The 16,316-nt window shown below is 42.8% G+C and overlaps 1 protein-coding gene across 2 annotated transcripts in view; it reads left to right on the forward strand.

The window, feature by feature from the left end:
* Positions 1 to 430: 430 nt before the first annotated feature.
* Positions 431 to 16,316, forward strand: part of PPP1R13B (protein phosphatase 1 regulatory subunit 13B) — an 85,781-nt gene continuing 69,895 nt past the window's right edge. For both annotated transcript variants that reach the window (XM_048219907.2, XM_048219908.2), the window contains exon 1: positions 431 to 646. In XM_048219907.2, coding sequence (XP_048075864.1) covers positions 638 to 646 — 9 coding nt within the window. In that variant the 5' untranslated portion in view covers positions 431 to 637. The remainder of the gene's footprint in view (positions 647 to 16,316) is intronic.

Raw genomic sequence — 16,316 nt, forward strand, 5'->3', positions numbered from 1 at the left:
AGGTTCGAGTCCCGGCCCTGGCGCGACTCGCTGCGGAGCCGCGCCCGGGCCCTGCCCTCTTCCGGCCTCCGTTTTCCCATTCCCGAGGTCTCGAAGAACCCGTGCTCTCGGTCGCGCGCGGCCCTGAGCCCGCACGCCGCCACGCGGGGCGGGGCAGCGGCTAGGCCTCCGCAGCACGCCCGCTCGCGGGAGCGCGGACGCGCACGGGCGCGCTCGCACCTGGCCGCCGCGAGAGCGGCTTTAGGCGGGCGGGGCCGGGAAGCTCCGCCCCGGCCCCGCCCCCGGCCCCGCCGGGCCAATCGGAGGGGGCGGCTGGCCCCGTGTGGGGCGACGCGCTGGGGGTGGGGTCTGCGGGGGCTGAGAGAGCCCGAGGGCCGGCGGCGCGAGGCGGTCGGGCGGGGGCGGCGGCGGCGGCGGCGGTGGCGGCCGGTCCCGGGACAGCGACGCAGCGCGCCGGCGGCCGCGACAGAGCCGGTCAGGCTCCGCAGCCCGCCGCAGCCGCAGCCGCCGCCTCGCCGCTGAGGGCCCGAGGGCGCGGCGGTGGGTGCGCGGCCTGCGAGGACAGCCGGAGCGGCGGGCGCGGCGCGGCGCCGAGCGTCCTGTCAGGCGGCCGAGGGCGCCACGGACCCGCGCCGCGATGATGCCGGTGGGTGCGGGCGGCGGCGGCTTCCTCCGCGGGCGGCCGGCCAAGCCTCCTTCCTCCCGCGGCTCCCCGCCCCCGGGGCCCGCGCGAGGCCGGGCGGGCGGGGAAGGAAGTGGCCTGGCGGGCGCGCCCGGCCCCGGCGCCCCCCGGGCGGGCAGGTGGGGGCGGCGCCGGGGCTGTCAGCGCGGGCCGGGCCGAGGGCGGGGGACTGGGCCCAGGAGCCAGGGCCAGGGGCTCGGCGGCCGGGGCCGGGGCGAGGATCGCGGCCGACCCCCCCCCCCCCGGGCCGGCGCCCCTCGCCGCGGCTCGGCCCTTCCTGCTGACCCTCTCTAGTTGGGGGCCGCCGGGGAGGGGAAGCCGGAGATGAAATTGGAGTCGGTCATTTTTCATCCGTCCTAGCGGGTGGTCACACGGGGGGGTCTCGTTTGGCGTCCGCTCGGTTTCGGGGTCTCGCGGCGCTCTCGTGACCCTCCGCCTGCAATTTGCTGGGGTCGCGTTCGGAGCCGGCGGTGTGTGGGATTCCCACGCCGGGAGCCCCGCGTCTCTCCTTAGCCCTTCCCTGATTCTGAAATTCTGTTGTATTTAGGAATTTCCGTAGGGAATGGCTTGAGAGAGCCATCTTAGGAATTCCCTTGTACCATGTCTTCGAGATTTGTACATTTTGCTTTAACCCGCCTGTTGTCACTGTGATCTGGAGGTGGAACGAGGTTCATTTGTGGTGGTGCCGCCTTTGTCCTGTCCTCAAGGATGCGTTCTACTAGAAAGATTTGCCATTTCCTTTACTACGGTCCAAATCGCAGTGCGTGCTGAATTAGTTTTTCTTGTCTGGATTTTTGTGAGGTGGATGTCATGACTTACGAAAAAATGTAGGACTGGTGGTACCCAGTTGGATGTCCTGGTTTTCTGAGTGCCTTTATTTTAAGTAAAATTCTCAAACACGCTTATAGTAAAGTAACAACAAAATCATTGCATTAACCTACAGTTTCTACACTGGAAATCACGTTTTTGAGGAAAAGCGCCGTTTCTCTGCATTTTCTGCTTGAATACTGCTCTTCTGCGATGCTGCGCTCAAGGACGTTTAGATTAGAATTTTTTCCCCTCCTGATTTTTCAAGTCATTTCCTGCCTCTTGATAATCTCTTCTCCCCTTTTTGAACTCATTCCAGCACGTCATGTTTACAGAGTCTTAAGCTTTGACCTCACTGATCCTTAGATCCTTCTTTGGCATCAGGGCTTGTTGGGTTTCTAAACATTTGGTTTTAAATGAATGATTGTCTTGTAATGGAAGGAGAATTGGATGAGCATAAGAAGATCCGGAGTCCAGTACTGGTTCTGCTACTTTTTAGCTGTGTGACCTTGAATAAGTCAAGGTCTCAAGCCTGAAATTACCTCTGAAGTAGGAATAAAAACATACCAGTGTCTGAGGGCTATCCTGAGGATCAAAAAGAATGATGTGTCCAAAAGTGCTTGTCAAACAGAATGCCATGCAAATATTTATTATTGTTAATATGGCTCTGAATTGTCAATTCTAATTTTAACCTCTTCAAGATAAAGCATTTGGAAGCTGTTCCCTCCCTAATGCTCACTGGCTAGATTTGGAAAAGGCATTATAGTGTCTTGGAATTTTGAAAGCAGTGTTAGTTAAGTCATGTAATAGCTGATTTCACTATATACTACAGTCATAGTTAAGGGTATTTATAAAATTTTGATTGGTTTCATCATTGTGTAATGTTTAATTAGAAATACCTTGTTAAGGAACCTGGCTTACATTTTCCATATGGTACACTCATACTATTCCACATGGTTAGAGTTTCTAGTCTCTTCCTTATCAGGTTTCTTTTTTAAGAAGTTTGCTTACCTGGCAGTTGGGAAATTTCTTCATGATACTCAAAATAATCGAATACTACTTTAAAAAAGAAACAGATACGTCTATTAGCTATTTAAAACACACTGGTTTTGTTTTAAGATGCCTTCTAGAAACAGATGGTATTTCTCTTAGTCTCTCTTTTGTGGGCTTTAGGTATGTACTTCCTTTTTGATCCCTAAAAAATACTACTTGTAAGATTGAGTCCTTCCTCTGTTAACACAGTTGAGGCTGGTTGTGGATTTAATACAAGTTCTAAGGACATGCCATTCTTTCTTGGTCCTGTCTTAAACTATGTATCCAAGATATAAATAGAATTTTTCTTTATTGTATGGTTGGTGTTCATCATCATCATGAATCATCAAAGGAAGATTGGATCATATTTTGCATACTTTGTATAGAGCAGTACTTTCTAATAGGAATGTAATGTGAGCCACACAAATGTGATTTAAAATTTTCTAGGAACTACTTTAAAAAGGTGATATTTTAGTAATGTCTTTTATTAACTCATTATGTCAGAAGTATTATTTTAATATGTAATCAACATGAAAAGTTTACTAATATGATATTTTACTTTTTTTTTTTTTTTTTTACTCCAAGTCATAGAAATTTAGTGTGAATCCAGTGTGAATCTGGTGAAGTTTTACATTTATAGTATACCTCAATTTAGAGTAGCACATATCAAGTGCTCAGTAGCCACACGTGGTTAGTGACTGCCATATTGGGCAACACAGGTTTAAAATATATTTTAGTTATTTCAGAATTGGCAATTAATGGGTAGTGTCTGTGGTTAACTTTTAATTGATCAGATAGTTTACTGCAGCACCCAGTCTCTCAGCTGTTGGGAATAAATGGGAGTATCCTGCCATGTTTTCATCTGACACAATAAAGTCTTTGTAGAAGTCTTCAATATGCCTGTTATGGGAAGTTCGTGACTATTTACTTTTTTTTTCTTTTAAGTGGGCTCCATGCTGGGCGTGGAGCCCAATGTGGGGCTTGAACTCATGACCCTGAGAGCAAGAGTCAGTCACTTAACTGACTGAGCCACCTGGGTGCCCCTATGACTATCTACTTTTAAACAAAGTTATATTTTGGAATTTTCCCTTATTAAAATAGTATTGTGTTCTAGTGTCTATAGTCATTCACCTTTTGGTCAGTGAATGACATTTTAATCATGTTTTCCCGAGAAGAAAATGGGCTATACTTTAAAGATTACTTGTTGGCTCCTCCCTAAGATCTGGACCTGAAGACATTTAGGCCATGCCTAAATAACTTTGATAGAAATAAGAGTATTAACAAAAATAGCCTGATTCAGAGCATGAAAAGTGTGAAAACTGCCTTGCTCGTTGGTCAGCATCTTTCTTTTCAAAAGAGAGTGAGCATTTTACAGCTGGTAAAACTTCTTGTGCAAAGGTGAAATACATATCTGGGGAATGGCACTAAGGATACTTTTTTCTCTTCCAAAGGAATGTTGATGTGAGTAAAGGAAGTTCAGTGATTTTTTGTTGTTTTTTTTTTTTTGTTTTTTTACAATTTTACTTATTTATGTGACAGAGACAAGTAAGAGAGGGCACACAAGCAGGGGGAGCGGAGAGGGAGAAGCAAGCTTCCTGAGGAGCCAGGAGCCCAATATGCAGGGCTTGATCCCAGGACCCTGAGATCATGACCCGAGCCGAAGGCAGACGCTTTCACTGACTGAGCCACCCAGGCGCCCTAGTTCGGTGGTTCTAAAGTGTGTGTTATTCATAAGAAAGGCACTCTGGTGCTAGTGTTTTGGTCATGTAGTGACTCCTAACTGGCAGTGGATACCACACAGTATGATTAGCTGATTCCACTCCTTTCAGTCCTAGGAGCCCTTTTAACATATTCATGATAGGCTAGGGGTTAAATTAATTTGTGCTTAATATTTAGCTCTCATTAAACATTCACTTATTTCGGATATTCAGTTTCTTTCCAACTATGTACAAAACTTGAGGTACTAGAACAGGTCTTTCTTTTTTTGAAACCATCAGCTATCGTGTAATTGATACAACAAATTAGAAGTAGGGAGATTTAGATTCTAGTCTCCACTTGTTAGTAACCTTGTGACCTTTGCACTTAATTTCTTTGGGCTTCAGTTTCTCACCTGTGAAATGAGTTGGTCTTGGCGATTTCCAGCTGTTTATGATTGGTCCAGCAGTTGATACATAGCAGATACTTTCCTGAAGGGCAGTAATCAGGCTACATCAGAGGTTGAGGCAACCTGACGCTTTTTTTGACAGCCCTGATAGTAAACTTGTACACTGCCCAAGTATCTTTGTTCCATAGAGCAGATAAGAGCTCAGTAGGTGTTCACTATTATTGTGAATTAATAATTTAGTCACTTGATAGACTTGAATTGTAGCCTAATAGAGTAAACAAAACCCTGAAGACTGGAGAAGATTTTCTTTTTAACTCTAGTTTCTTTCTTTTTTTTTTTTTTTTAAGAATTTATTTTTGTGAGAGAGAGAGAGAGGGAGAGAGAAAACCAGCTTGGGGGGAGGGGCAGAGGGAGAAGCAGAGGCTTCGCTGAGCAGGGAGCCCAACTTGGGACTCAATCCCAGGACCCTGGGGTCATGACCTGAGCTGAATTCAGGCCGACTCTCAACCGACTGAGCCACCCAGGCACCTTTTTTTTTTTTTTTTTTTTTAAGATTTTATTTATTTTTGTGCAAGAGAGAATGAACTGTTTCTTTAAAACAAAAATTACAGACATAATATTGCCATTTAAAATAATTCTAGCCTTTAGATTGCCCAGAAATTCACAAAAAGAAAAGCAAAGCCTCAGTCATACAAAGATGTGTATATTAAAGCTTTTATTATTACAGCTTTATTGAACTTAAAAATCGTCTTTGTGGATAACTCTTCTAAAGGCTACGGTATTAAGTGCAGCCGTAAAGTGGCAGCTATTTAACTTCTTCCTACAGCTCAGTTTGGTAATAGTATTTGTGGTATTTGTCATTATGTGCTGAGGCACTGTGTCACAGGTTTTGTGGCAGTGTCTTTGTTTTTATAGAGAACTAAGGCTCAAGAGGTAAAGAAACTTGGCTAAGGTCCTCCAGCTAGTAAGTGGTAAAACAAGGTTTGAAAACAAACAAGCTGACTCAAAGCCTTTGCTTCTGTCCTTTGTGCCAGTCACTTAGAGAAGTTCGTTGTAGTCAGAGGATTTTGCTGGGGGTGCTAATGAATTGAGTTTGGCAAAATTTTTCCCGTTATGGTCAGCTCAAACAGAGCTTAATATTTAAAAGAATCCCGACGTGAATTTTTTTTAATTCCAGTATAGTTAACATACAGTGTTATATTAGTTTCAGCTGTACAATATAGGGAGTCAACAATCCTATACATTACTCAGTGTTCATCATATGTATACTCTTGATCCTTCACCCATTTTACTCACCCCCTGCCTCTGGTAACCATCAGTGTGTTCTCTATAGTTAAGAGTCTGTTTCTTGCTTTGTCTCTTTTTTTCTTTGTTCCTCTGTTTTGTTTCTTAAATTCCACATGAGAGAAATCATACAGTATTTGTCTTTCTCTGACTTATTTCACTTAGCATTATACCCTCTAGCTCCATCCATTTCGTTGCAAATGGCAAGATTTCATTTTTTTTTTTTTCTGGCTGAGTAATATTCCGGGGTGTGTGTGTGTGTGTGTGTGTGTGTATGTATGTATGTGTATTGCATCTTCTTTATCCACTCATTTGTTGATGGACACTTGGGCTGCTTCCATAATTTGGCTATTGTAGATAATGCAGCAGTAAATATTAAGAGTGCATACATCTTTTCAAATTAGTGTTTTCATATTTTTTGGGTAAATACCCAGTGGTAGAATTATTGGATCATACGGTAATTCTGCTTTAATTTTTTTGAGGAACCTCCATAGTGTTTTCCAGAGTGGCTGCCCAGTTTGCATTCCCACCAACAGTGTTTGAGGTTTCCTTTTTCTTAACATCCTTGCCAACACTTTTTCTTGTGATTTTGATTTTAGCCATTCTGACCGGTGTGAGGTGTTATCTCATTGTGGTTCGGATTGGCATTTCCCTGATGCCAAGTGATGCTGAGCACCTTTCCATATGTCTGTTGGCTGTATGTTTTTCTTGGAGAAATGTCTGTTCATGTCTTCTGCCCATTTTCAATTAGATTATTTGGGATTTTTTTGGTGTTACCGAGGTAAGTCTTTTTGATAAAAAGTGATAGTTTTCATCATCTTGAGTTTGGGGACAACTCTGATTTGAATGTAAATGTAATTTTCCTTTCTCAGCACCCACTTTGAATAGTCTGTGCCAATATATATGCTTAAGAGTTACTTAGGATTTTTAGCATGATAGGAACTTAAATTATCATCATGTTATTGTATTGAACATGTATTTTTGTGTGTGTTTGCACAGATGGGCAATAGTTTTCAGCAAAATTCGGTTGTATTTTGGTGTTCTGAAGTGTTGTTGCCATAGTTATTTCACAAACTGTGGTTCTGGGGATGAACTTAGGAATGGTGGTAATCAGGTTCTTTGTAACACTTTCTTGGCTTAATTGCTTTGTTATATTTCACTGCAAATGTAGCTGTATGACTTTTGTTCGTACTAATTGATAAGCAAAAGCTACTATTACTGTATTTTGTGAAATAAAAATCTTTGCATGGTAACATGTAGAATAAGAAAAGACTGGGAAAATGGGGTTGTTTTAAAATTAATGACATTGAAAATATTAGTGTATAGTTCGGTACAGGATCTTGCTAGTACTATTGTTGGTATAGCTACAGAAAATGTTAGCTGAAGTTTTGACAGAATCACAACTTAAAATATATGTCATGACTATAATCATCATAGCTCAAGCAGATGCAGAGGCCCTGTGGTGGGACCATGCCCAGCATACTGGAGAAACAAAAGGAGGCCTGCGTGGCTGGAGCAGAGTGTGTGAGGGAAAGAGGGGGGAGATGAGATCAGAAAGGTGATGGTGGTGGGGCAGTTTAGGATCTTGTAGGACTTTACAGTTTATTCATATAGGATTCTTTTTTAAAAAAATATTTTTAAAATTTATTTGAGAGAGAGAGTGTGCATGTGAGCAGGGGGAGGGGGAGAGAATCCCAGGTAGACTCCCTGCTGATCAAGGAGCCCGACACCAGGCTTGATCTCAAGACTCTGAGATCATGACCTGGGCTGAAATCAAGAGTCAGTCACTTAACCGACTAAGCCACCCCAGCACCCCTCATATAGGCTATTTTAAAGACAAAAGATATGAGAAATTTCTATTGGAAGAAATGAAACAGTGATTTATTTTTTATATCATAAGTAGTTCTGAATAGTAGGCATTGCCTAGGTGTAGCAGGTAAGAGTGTGGGTCTTGGTTTCAGTTGGCCTAAGTGTGGATTCTGTCATCACCATTTGGCTCTCTGACTTGGGTAAAGTTCTTGGACCCTCAGTTCTTTTTTTCTTTTTTTTTAAAGATTTTATTTATTTGACAGAAAGAGACACAGCAAGAGAGGGAACACAAGCAGGGGGAGTGGGAGAGGGAGAAGCAGGCTTCCCACCGAGCAGGGAGCTTGATGCAGGGCTCAATCCCAGGACCCTGGGATCATGACCTGAGCCGAAGGCAGATGCTTAACGACGGAGCCAACCAGGCGCCCTTGGACCTTCAGTTCTTAAACTGAGGATAATAATAGCAACTTTATAGGGTGGTCAGGAGGATCACGTTGATTATCACAGGGAAAGGTGTCTGTTGTGTGGTAAATGCTCAGTAAATGTTAGTTATTTGTGATAAGTTTCATTTCCTTTGGGGAGCTTTCACCATCTTTGCCTTGGCCAAATGCAACCTGGTGCATCTTTTTCTTTTAAGCTATAATTTATATACCATAAATTCATCTCTTAACCTATACAGTTCAGTGGTTTTTAGCTCATCATAAGGTTTTCCAACCATCACCACTATCTAATTCAGAACACTTTGCCTGATGTGTCTTTGTGGTACTTGCCATAGTTGTAGTCTTAAGCATTCGTTTGTGTGACTGCTTAATGTCTGTTCTTGTCCTAGACTGTAAGTTTCATGAGGGCAGAAGCTGTCTCTTTTTGCCATTTACCACCAGTGCCTATCCCAGTGACTGACCACACAGTTGGTATTCAGTGACAGTTTGTTGAGTGAAAGGTGTAATGTGGAAAGTAGTGTTGGACCCCATTGTGAAGAGGTGTGTGCGTGATGTAATGGGGTTCATACTTGATCCTGTGGGTTATCAGAAACCACCAAACATTTATAAAAAGTGGAATGATGTGATCAGATTTGTATGAAAGAGGGATAATTCTGAAGCCGGAGAGAATGGATTATGGAGTAAGGGAGATTAAAAAGAAGCAGGAAGACCAGTTAGGAGACCAGTTGGTGCAAACCAGCCTTGACCTGCAGAAGAGAAAGATCCAGTCAATAGGTAAAATAGATCTGTTGGAGTGTGTGATTGCATGTGTGCATACGTGTGAGTGTGTGTGTGTGGTTGAGAGAGACTGGAAGGAAGTCCAGTGGCTGGAGTTGAGGATAACAGGTTTATTGCTTCCGCAGCTAGGCTTGTCTTTCCCTTAAGATAGAGACCACTTGAGAAGGAATAGGTTTTTAGGGCTTAAGGGGACCTTTGAGTTTTATTTTGGTTGTATTGAGCGTGAGATGCCTGCTATATCGAGAAAGAGGTTACTTTTAAATCTTAGGGTAAAATAAACATATCAAGTAAAAAACAATCACTTTCCCTATATTAAGTGGTTTTTAATGTTGTGGTTTAGGCATTCTAGATTGCTGCCTGGGCATCTGTGGCATACCACACTCACCGTGCCTTGTACTTGTCAGTCAGCCCCACCCTAAGCCCCCACTAGACCGGACGGAGCTTCCCGGGGCAGGGGCTGGCCTGACCTCCTCCATCTTTGTGCTCTCAGCTCCTGGAAGACTTTACTTGCACACTGTGTATAGAAGTGTGATCCGTGTCTTTGCACTGATAGTTTTCTGCTTTTTACTCTAGTGTATGTTTCCATTTCTAATGGCAGTCTTGAACATAAAATTAGTAAATAATAGTTAACCTCACAAATGATCAGCGTATAGACAGGTTTTTGTAGTAGAACTGGAAAAGAGAAATGAAGTTGGGTCAAAATGTGAAGAAAGGTGAAGTAAAATGTGACAATTTTAGGATTAACAACAAATCCAACAGTAGGAACAAAGAGTATTTTGTGATAGGAAATACAGGTGAAACGGATAGCATAGTGGTTATCAGCTCAGACTCAAGAGCTAAGGTTTCACATTCTAGCTTTGCCATTTACTAGTCCATGACTTCGGACAGATTACTTAACCTCCTCATGCCTTATTTTTCTCCTTAAAATGAGTTTAATAACAGGATATTTCAAAAAGCTGTTGTGAGGATTGGCAAATGGTTAGAGCATTCTGTTAGTATACAGAATAAATACTCAAGAAATGTTCTCTTTTCTCTAGCAACCATAAGGCTTCATGGTGGGCAGGATTCAGTCCGAAAAGGACTGTAGTGTACTTTATTCCACTGAGGTGGAATGTTTATGTTCTTCATGCTGAGAGAACTAGATAGTAATGGCGAAATCTGTCAAGTTGCTAGGACAGAGAGGGGATGAATGGTTTGCTTTTCTTGGAAATTAAAGTTTACCTTTTCTTTCCAGTTCCCTCTGTTTTCTAGACCACAGTTTCGAACTAGAATAAGATTCAGTTCACTCAGTGTTCTACCAGTGAGCTGAAAAGTTACCCCCTTCCTTCTGGTCTCTACTTAGAGGGCACCTTCCAAGCTACTCCGTATAAAATGCCCCTCCCCTTCCTTTGCTTTATTTTTCTTTATAGTACTTATGTCCACCTGGCATTTATTTGTGGAGTCTCCATGAAAGCAAAGTTTTGTTTTCTTTTCCACTGTGGTATGCCCAGTGCTTGGGATGTTGCCTACCTCCGATAGGGATTCAGTAAGTACTTGTTCACTGAGTGGCCTCAGCAAGCGTTTAGGGTGCATCACTTATATGCTGGCTGTGTGCCAGGGCCGGGCACAGGCCTGCTCTCCATGAGCTCACAGTCAAGTAAACAAAGATGCCATTCCAAAAAGATAAAAATTGTAAGAGTGTCAGAGTACAAGGTACAGCAGAGCACAGCGGTAAGAGGAGTCCTCTCAACCTTGGGATGTCGGGAATTTTCAAAGAGGAGGTGATGTTTGAGTGGAATTTCCAAGGATGAGGGAGAGGGTTAGAGATGATGGGGAAAGGCTTTTAGGTAGAGAGTTTAACACGCGCAACGAATTGAGATCTGAGTCTGCATGGTGTGTTGAGGGAGATGGCCTGGAGTGTGAGGCCAGTTGAAACGAGGGAGGCTAGAAAGGTGGGTGCAGGTCAGATTCAGAGGGCCATGTGTGACCTGCCTAAGAGTTTGAATTTGATCCTAAGAAAGATATGAAACTGTTGAGGGTTTTTTTAAATTGTGACAAAATATACATAACATAAAATTTACCATTTTAACTGTTTAAGCGTACAGTTCTGTGGCACTGAGTACCTTCACAGTGTTGAGCAACCGTCAGCACCATCTGTCTCCAGAATGTAATCATCTTCTCAAGCTGAAACTACTGTTGCAGGATTTTAAACTGAGTTGTAAAGTGCTCCAGTCTAAGTTAAAGTTGGTACTAAGTGTCTAAAGTCTATGGGAGGAGTCAGGTAGTCGAGGCAGAAAAGGGCCTCCGTGCAGTCAAAATAGTCGCCAAAGAATCTAGCACTGAAGCCACATGTGTGGAAGACCCTCTTTAGGCCTTCCTTCACTCTTGTTGCACAACCCCGATTTACCTGGCTTCTTAGTCTTCAGATGCTGTATCTGAGGTTGTTGGGGACGGGGGGCGGTTGGTAGCTGTCGGCAGACAGGCTGCTGGAAACCATAGAAAGACACATTTTAAGCACAACCTATTGTTGTGGTCTGAGGGTGGGCAGCCTGACCTCAGTCAACACCAAAGATATCACAATTACAGATTACAGATTACACACAGGGTGGTGGTTAAAGTTCCTCCTGATGACTGAGTCATCAAGAAAAGAAAATAATATCATTGATGTAGACAGCAGCTGGATACATTTTAGGTGAGCTCTGTCCAACAGAAACACAATGGGAGCCACGATGGAATTTTAAAATTTCTAGTAGCCACATTAAAAAGGTGTAAAGAAACAAGTGATATTAATTTTAATAATATATTTTATTTAACTCATTATATACAAAATTATGTAAGCATGTAGTTAATATGAAAACTTTATTAGTGAGATACTTTACATTCTTTTTTCATACAGAGCCTCTCAAATTCAGAATATATTTTAGACATCCAGCACATTTCATTTCGGACTAGTCACTTTTCAGGTTCTCAGTTGCTCTGCGTGTGGTTGGCTGGTGTGGCCATTTCATGGACAGGCACGGTTTCAGATTTTGGCTCAGACAAAGGGATTAGACCCTCAGCTACTCAGAGAATGCTGTCATTCAAAACATACCTCAAGGACTATAGGTGGCTGGTGTTTTGTTATAGTAATTTTTATTTATTTTTGTTTTTTATTTTTGAAAAACTATTGAGAGGCATTATAATGCAGTAGTTAGAGAGCATGGATTGGGGCTCAGACGGTCTGGCTCTGAATCTCAGCTGTCTCATTTCCTGCCTGTGTGATCTTGGATGAGTTGTTAACGTGTCTGTGTCTCAGTGTCCTCACCTGTAAAATTGGGGTCAGAGTACCTACCTCATTGGGCTTTGTGAGCCCGAGATGAGCTGTTACAGATAAAGAACCTGCGACAGTGCCTGCTGTGTACTAAGCAGTATAGGTGTGTGCTGTTATCCCCAAAATGTTTAGTATGTCCAAAATGTTAAATGATTTCAATTCAGTACATTTTAAAGACGTTCTTGCTTTGGAGACAGCTCAACTTCAGATAGGCATTTAACAGGTTTTCACAGAGAAGAAAAAAAAATGTGAATTGCAATTTGGTGAGGATACTTTCTAATTGATGGCTTTGAGTAACTTTCCTGTTTGCTGCAACATTGAAGCTGCTTAATAACCACAGAAATAGTTAATAATTAAAGAATTTTAGGATTATAATTAAAATTAGGAAAATTTGAAAGGATGATTTTAGTACTGTTATAATTAAACTCTCTCGGAAATACTTCATCAGCCCTACTATGTCTGGGGAGACTACCTAGTTCTAATTTTTTTCCATTGGTCTGTTGTAACATTGGATTATTTTGAGAGTTTTACCTTATTACTATTATTTGTAAGTAGAGTGGAAGGGTGACAAATGTAAAACCAAAATATGAAAAGATCATTGTTCAGAAAGTGGAAGACAGGGGCGCCTGGGTGGCACAGCGGTTAATCGTCTGCCTTCGGCTCAGGGCGTGATCCCAGCGTTATGGGATCGAGCCCCACATCAGGCTCCTCTGCTATGAGCCTGCTTCTTCCTCTCCCACTCCCCCTGCTTGTGTTCCCTCTCTCGCTGGCTGTCTCTATCTCTGTCAAATAAATAAATAAAATCTTTAAAAAAAAAAAAAAAAAAAAAGAAAGTGGAAGACATTGAAGAGGAGGTCCTTTATCACCTAGAGTAAAACACATCTGGGAACGTACCCAAATTATGGTATGGGTATTTAAATGTCAAGTTCCTGGCATAGAAGAAAACAGTGCCTGATTGGGGGGGGGGGGTTCCTTGATGACAGCTGTTTTAATCTGTCGTTGATTGACATCCCACCCTCCCGCCCGGTGTATGGGACAGTTAAACAGATTCTATTTAGATCACAGTCTGCGCGTCTCCTGGCTCCCATACCCATTCTCCACTCCTCTCCACAGCGAATCCCTTTGTCTCAGCTTACATGTTGCTTCCTTTGGGAAGTATTTCCTGACGCTGGCATCTGGATCAGGCGGCCCTTCTGTGGGATCTCATGGCGCTCTACAGTTTCCTCCTGTAGTTTCCTGCTGTCTCTTCTGTCTCAGCTCCAAGTTCAGTGACAGTGGAGATGTTGACTATGTGTGCCCTGAGGCCGGCCCCGGGGCCACTTTGGGCTCTCTAAAATGCCCTAAATGAATGAATGAGTGATTCTGTAAATGTGTCCAATTCGTGTTCTATACAAAGTAGCACTTTGCTTCACAAGATGGAATTTGGCTTCTTTTGAGCCTCTTCTACTGCAGTGTTTTACCATAAAACAACCTGAGAGCCTAATTCTAATCTCTTTATGTGGTTGTTGGCCTCAGGAATTGAATAAATCCTCAAATGTCATTGTTAATAGAAAATACCTTATGGTCCAGCTGGTGTCTGATATTCCTTTTGGGGAGTTGCTAGTAATTAGTTTCTAAGGCTTATATGGGGTAGCTGGGAGGAGAAAATGAGATATTTTTATAATAGCAGTAATAGTAGCTGCTCATGCTTTTGGTAGTAAAGTCAAAGTAGCTAAGTTCTATGACTAAATTTAATGGAAAAATGAAATTTTGTGTTTATTTTGCCAGGTTTTTATTATGTAAAAACTGTTATTATAGTCTTTTAATCTGAAGTTTTATAGTTAATGATACATAGAAGAACCTGTTTCTAGCAGTTTATGAAGTATTGGCTAATAGAGGAGAAATCTCATGCTAGAGATTACCAAGGTCAAAATTCTGCACTGCCATGGAGTCAGGCAGGACAAGACTGTAAACTCAGGGCTCTCAGTTTTTTCAGACTCAAATCGACATGTAGATAGATCTTTGCAAAATCTCACTGCTTTCATATCTTGTCTCCCTCCCCCAAGTAGTACCTAGCATAATCTACACTTAAGTGCCTTAGACTTCTGTTTGAAAATTTCAATTTCTTGTGGGTTAAAGCCTTATTAGTTTGTTATAAAACCATGGTTTATGATCTCCATTACTACAAAGTAAGCAGGGGTCAGACAAATAACTTTTCTCGTGCTTACTTCTTACGATGTTAGGTTAGAGCTGAGTAGATGGGTCTCCATATGAAAAGCTTCTGTGAGGGAAGCTCCTGGAGAAGCAAGTGGGTCTGAGCCTGAGTCACACATGAGTTCTGAGATCTAGAGAAGCCAAGTGACCAGGCCGAGAGTGGGGGGCAGTTCTGTGCTGGGTGTTGGGCCCGCACCTTCAACAGATATGGTTGTGTCCCAGTGTATTACAGGGCACTGTGAAGGATATGAGTGGTACTGTAGGGAAGCTAAACATAGTACAAAACAAGTGACATTCAGCAGATAATTATACAACAAATATTAACCTTTATTATGTGTCGACACAATGCTAGGCACTGGAGACTTAGAAAAACTGATTTGCTGTCTTCACGGGGTTCATAGTCCAGCTGATGGAAACTCACAGAACAGGTGCACCATGGAGCAGGAGTGTTAGAGTATGCAGACTACGGAATTAGGCCTGGTTTCCACCCTGACCCTACCACTTATTGGCTGTGTGACCTTAGAAAGGTTATGTAACCTGTGGGAGCTTATCTACTCATTTGTAAAATGAAAGGAACAGTGCCTGTCTCTAAATAAATTATGCTATAGCCATGTAGAGGAAATAATATATGGCCTAAAAAAAGAGTGAAGTAGAACTGTGTGTATTCTTACGGAAAAATGCCCAAAATATAATGTTGGCTGAAAAACCAACATTCTACTTACTGTGGTCTTACTGTAAGAGCAAAAGAAAAGAGTTCTGTGGTGTAGAAAACATCTTGAAGGATATATACCAGTGCTTTCAAGTGCAGGTCATTAGGGGGACTGTTTTTTTATTTCTTCTGTTGTTAGACTCTCAAAAAAATTATATGTTAATTTGCCACCCCCGAAATAATAAAGATAATAGTTAACAATGAACAAAAACCGTCTTCCCAAGATTCTGGCAGGATTGAATGACATGCACGCAGAATGCATGAGGTCTGCCACGTAGTGTCAGTGAATAGGTGCCATTACTGTTACTGCTGGACATGGCAGCTAAGGAGGAAGAGGACTGCAAAATCTTTGAAGGTTGAATTTGGGCTCTACAGTTTGAATTTCCAAGGTCAGTTGATTCCTCAGGGTAGGATCTTGGTTATTCTGTGAAGTCCAGATCTGGGGACCAGAGTCCTTGTGGTCCATGACCTTTTGCTGTCCTTGGGTGAAAGAGCCAAGGCCTGCATCTGGACTAAGTGTGCCAAGTGTGAATATCTCTCCATCCCTCCCCTCCCCGTCATTCTCCCTTGAGAGTAAAAACACTGCCCTCCACATCTTGAAGGCAGGGAGAGAGGTGGCCTGCCAAGCTGTGATGCTTGTTCCAAAAGAAACCTGGGACTTTCATGGATGGGCAGTGTGGTGTAGGAGGCTTTTGGAGTCATCCCTGGGTTTAGAATCAGACCTTGAGCAAGCTATCTAGCCTCTCTTGACCCTGCTTCATCTGTAAAATGGGGATAATGCTCCTACCTCTTTCACTTGCATGTCGTAAATTGTTCTTTTCCTTGTTCCTGTTGGATGAAGGATAGGACAGTACTTTTTTTTTGAGGTAGGATTGGTAGGTCATCTTACAAGGTTTACCTTTCATCTTGCCGGTAAAATATATAGTTGGAACGAATCTTACTGAAAAAAAGGATATCTTCTGTGGGTTTTTGTTTTCTCTTTAGACCTGATTTTTAAAAGATATGTTGCTTTGTGGTATTTGTCTCTTGGGAGTTTGTTGTGTATGAAACACTGTACTTTTTCTTAGGAATGACTTATGTTGGGTGCCTATACATACGGATATGCAAGGGAAGGTCTTGGTTTTTGTCTGTTGTCCTGGTAGTCTGTCTCATTAACTCCTTTCTTCATTCAGCGTGGCCATGTTTGGTTCTTA

This window comes from Ursus arctos, unplaced genomic scaffold, assembly GCF_023065955.2.
Source record: "Ursus arctos isolate Adak ecotype North America unplaced genomic scaffold, UrsArc2.0 scaffold_25, whole genome shotgun sequence".
In the NCBI taxonomy this organism is placed as follows: Eukaryota; Metazoa; Chordata; class Mammalia; order Carnivora; family Ursidae; genus Ursus; species Ursus arctos.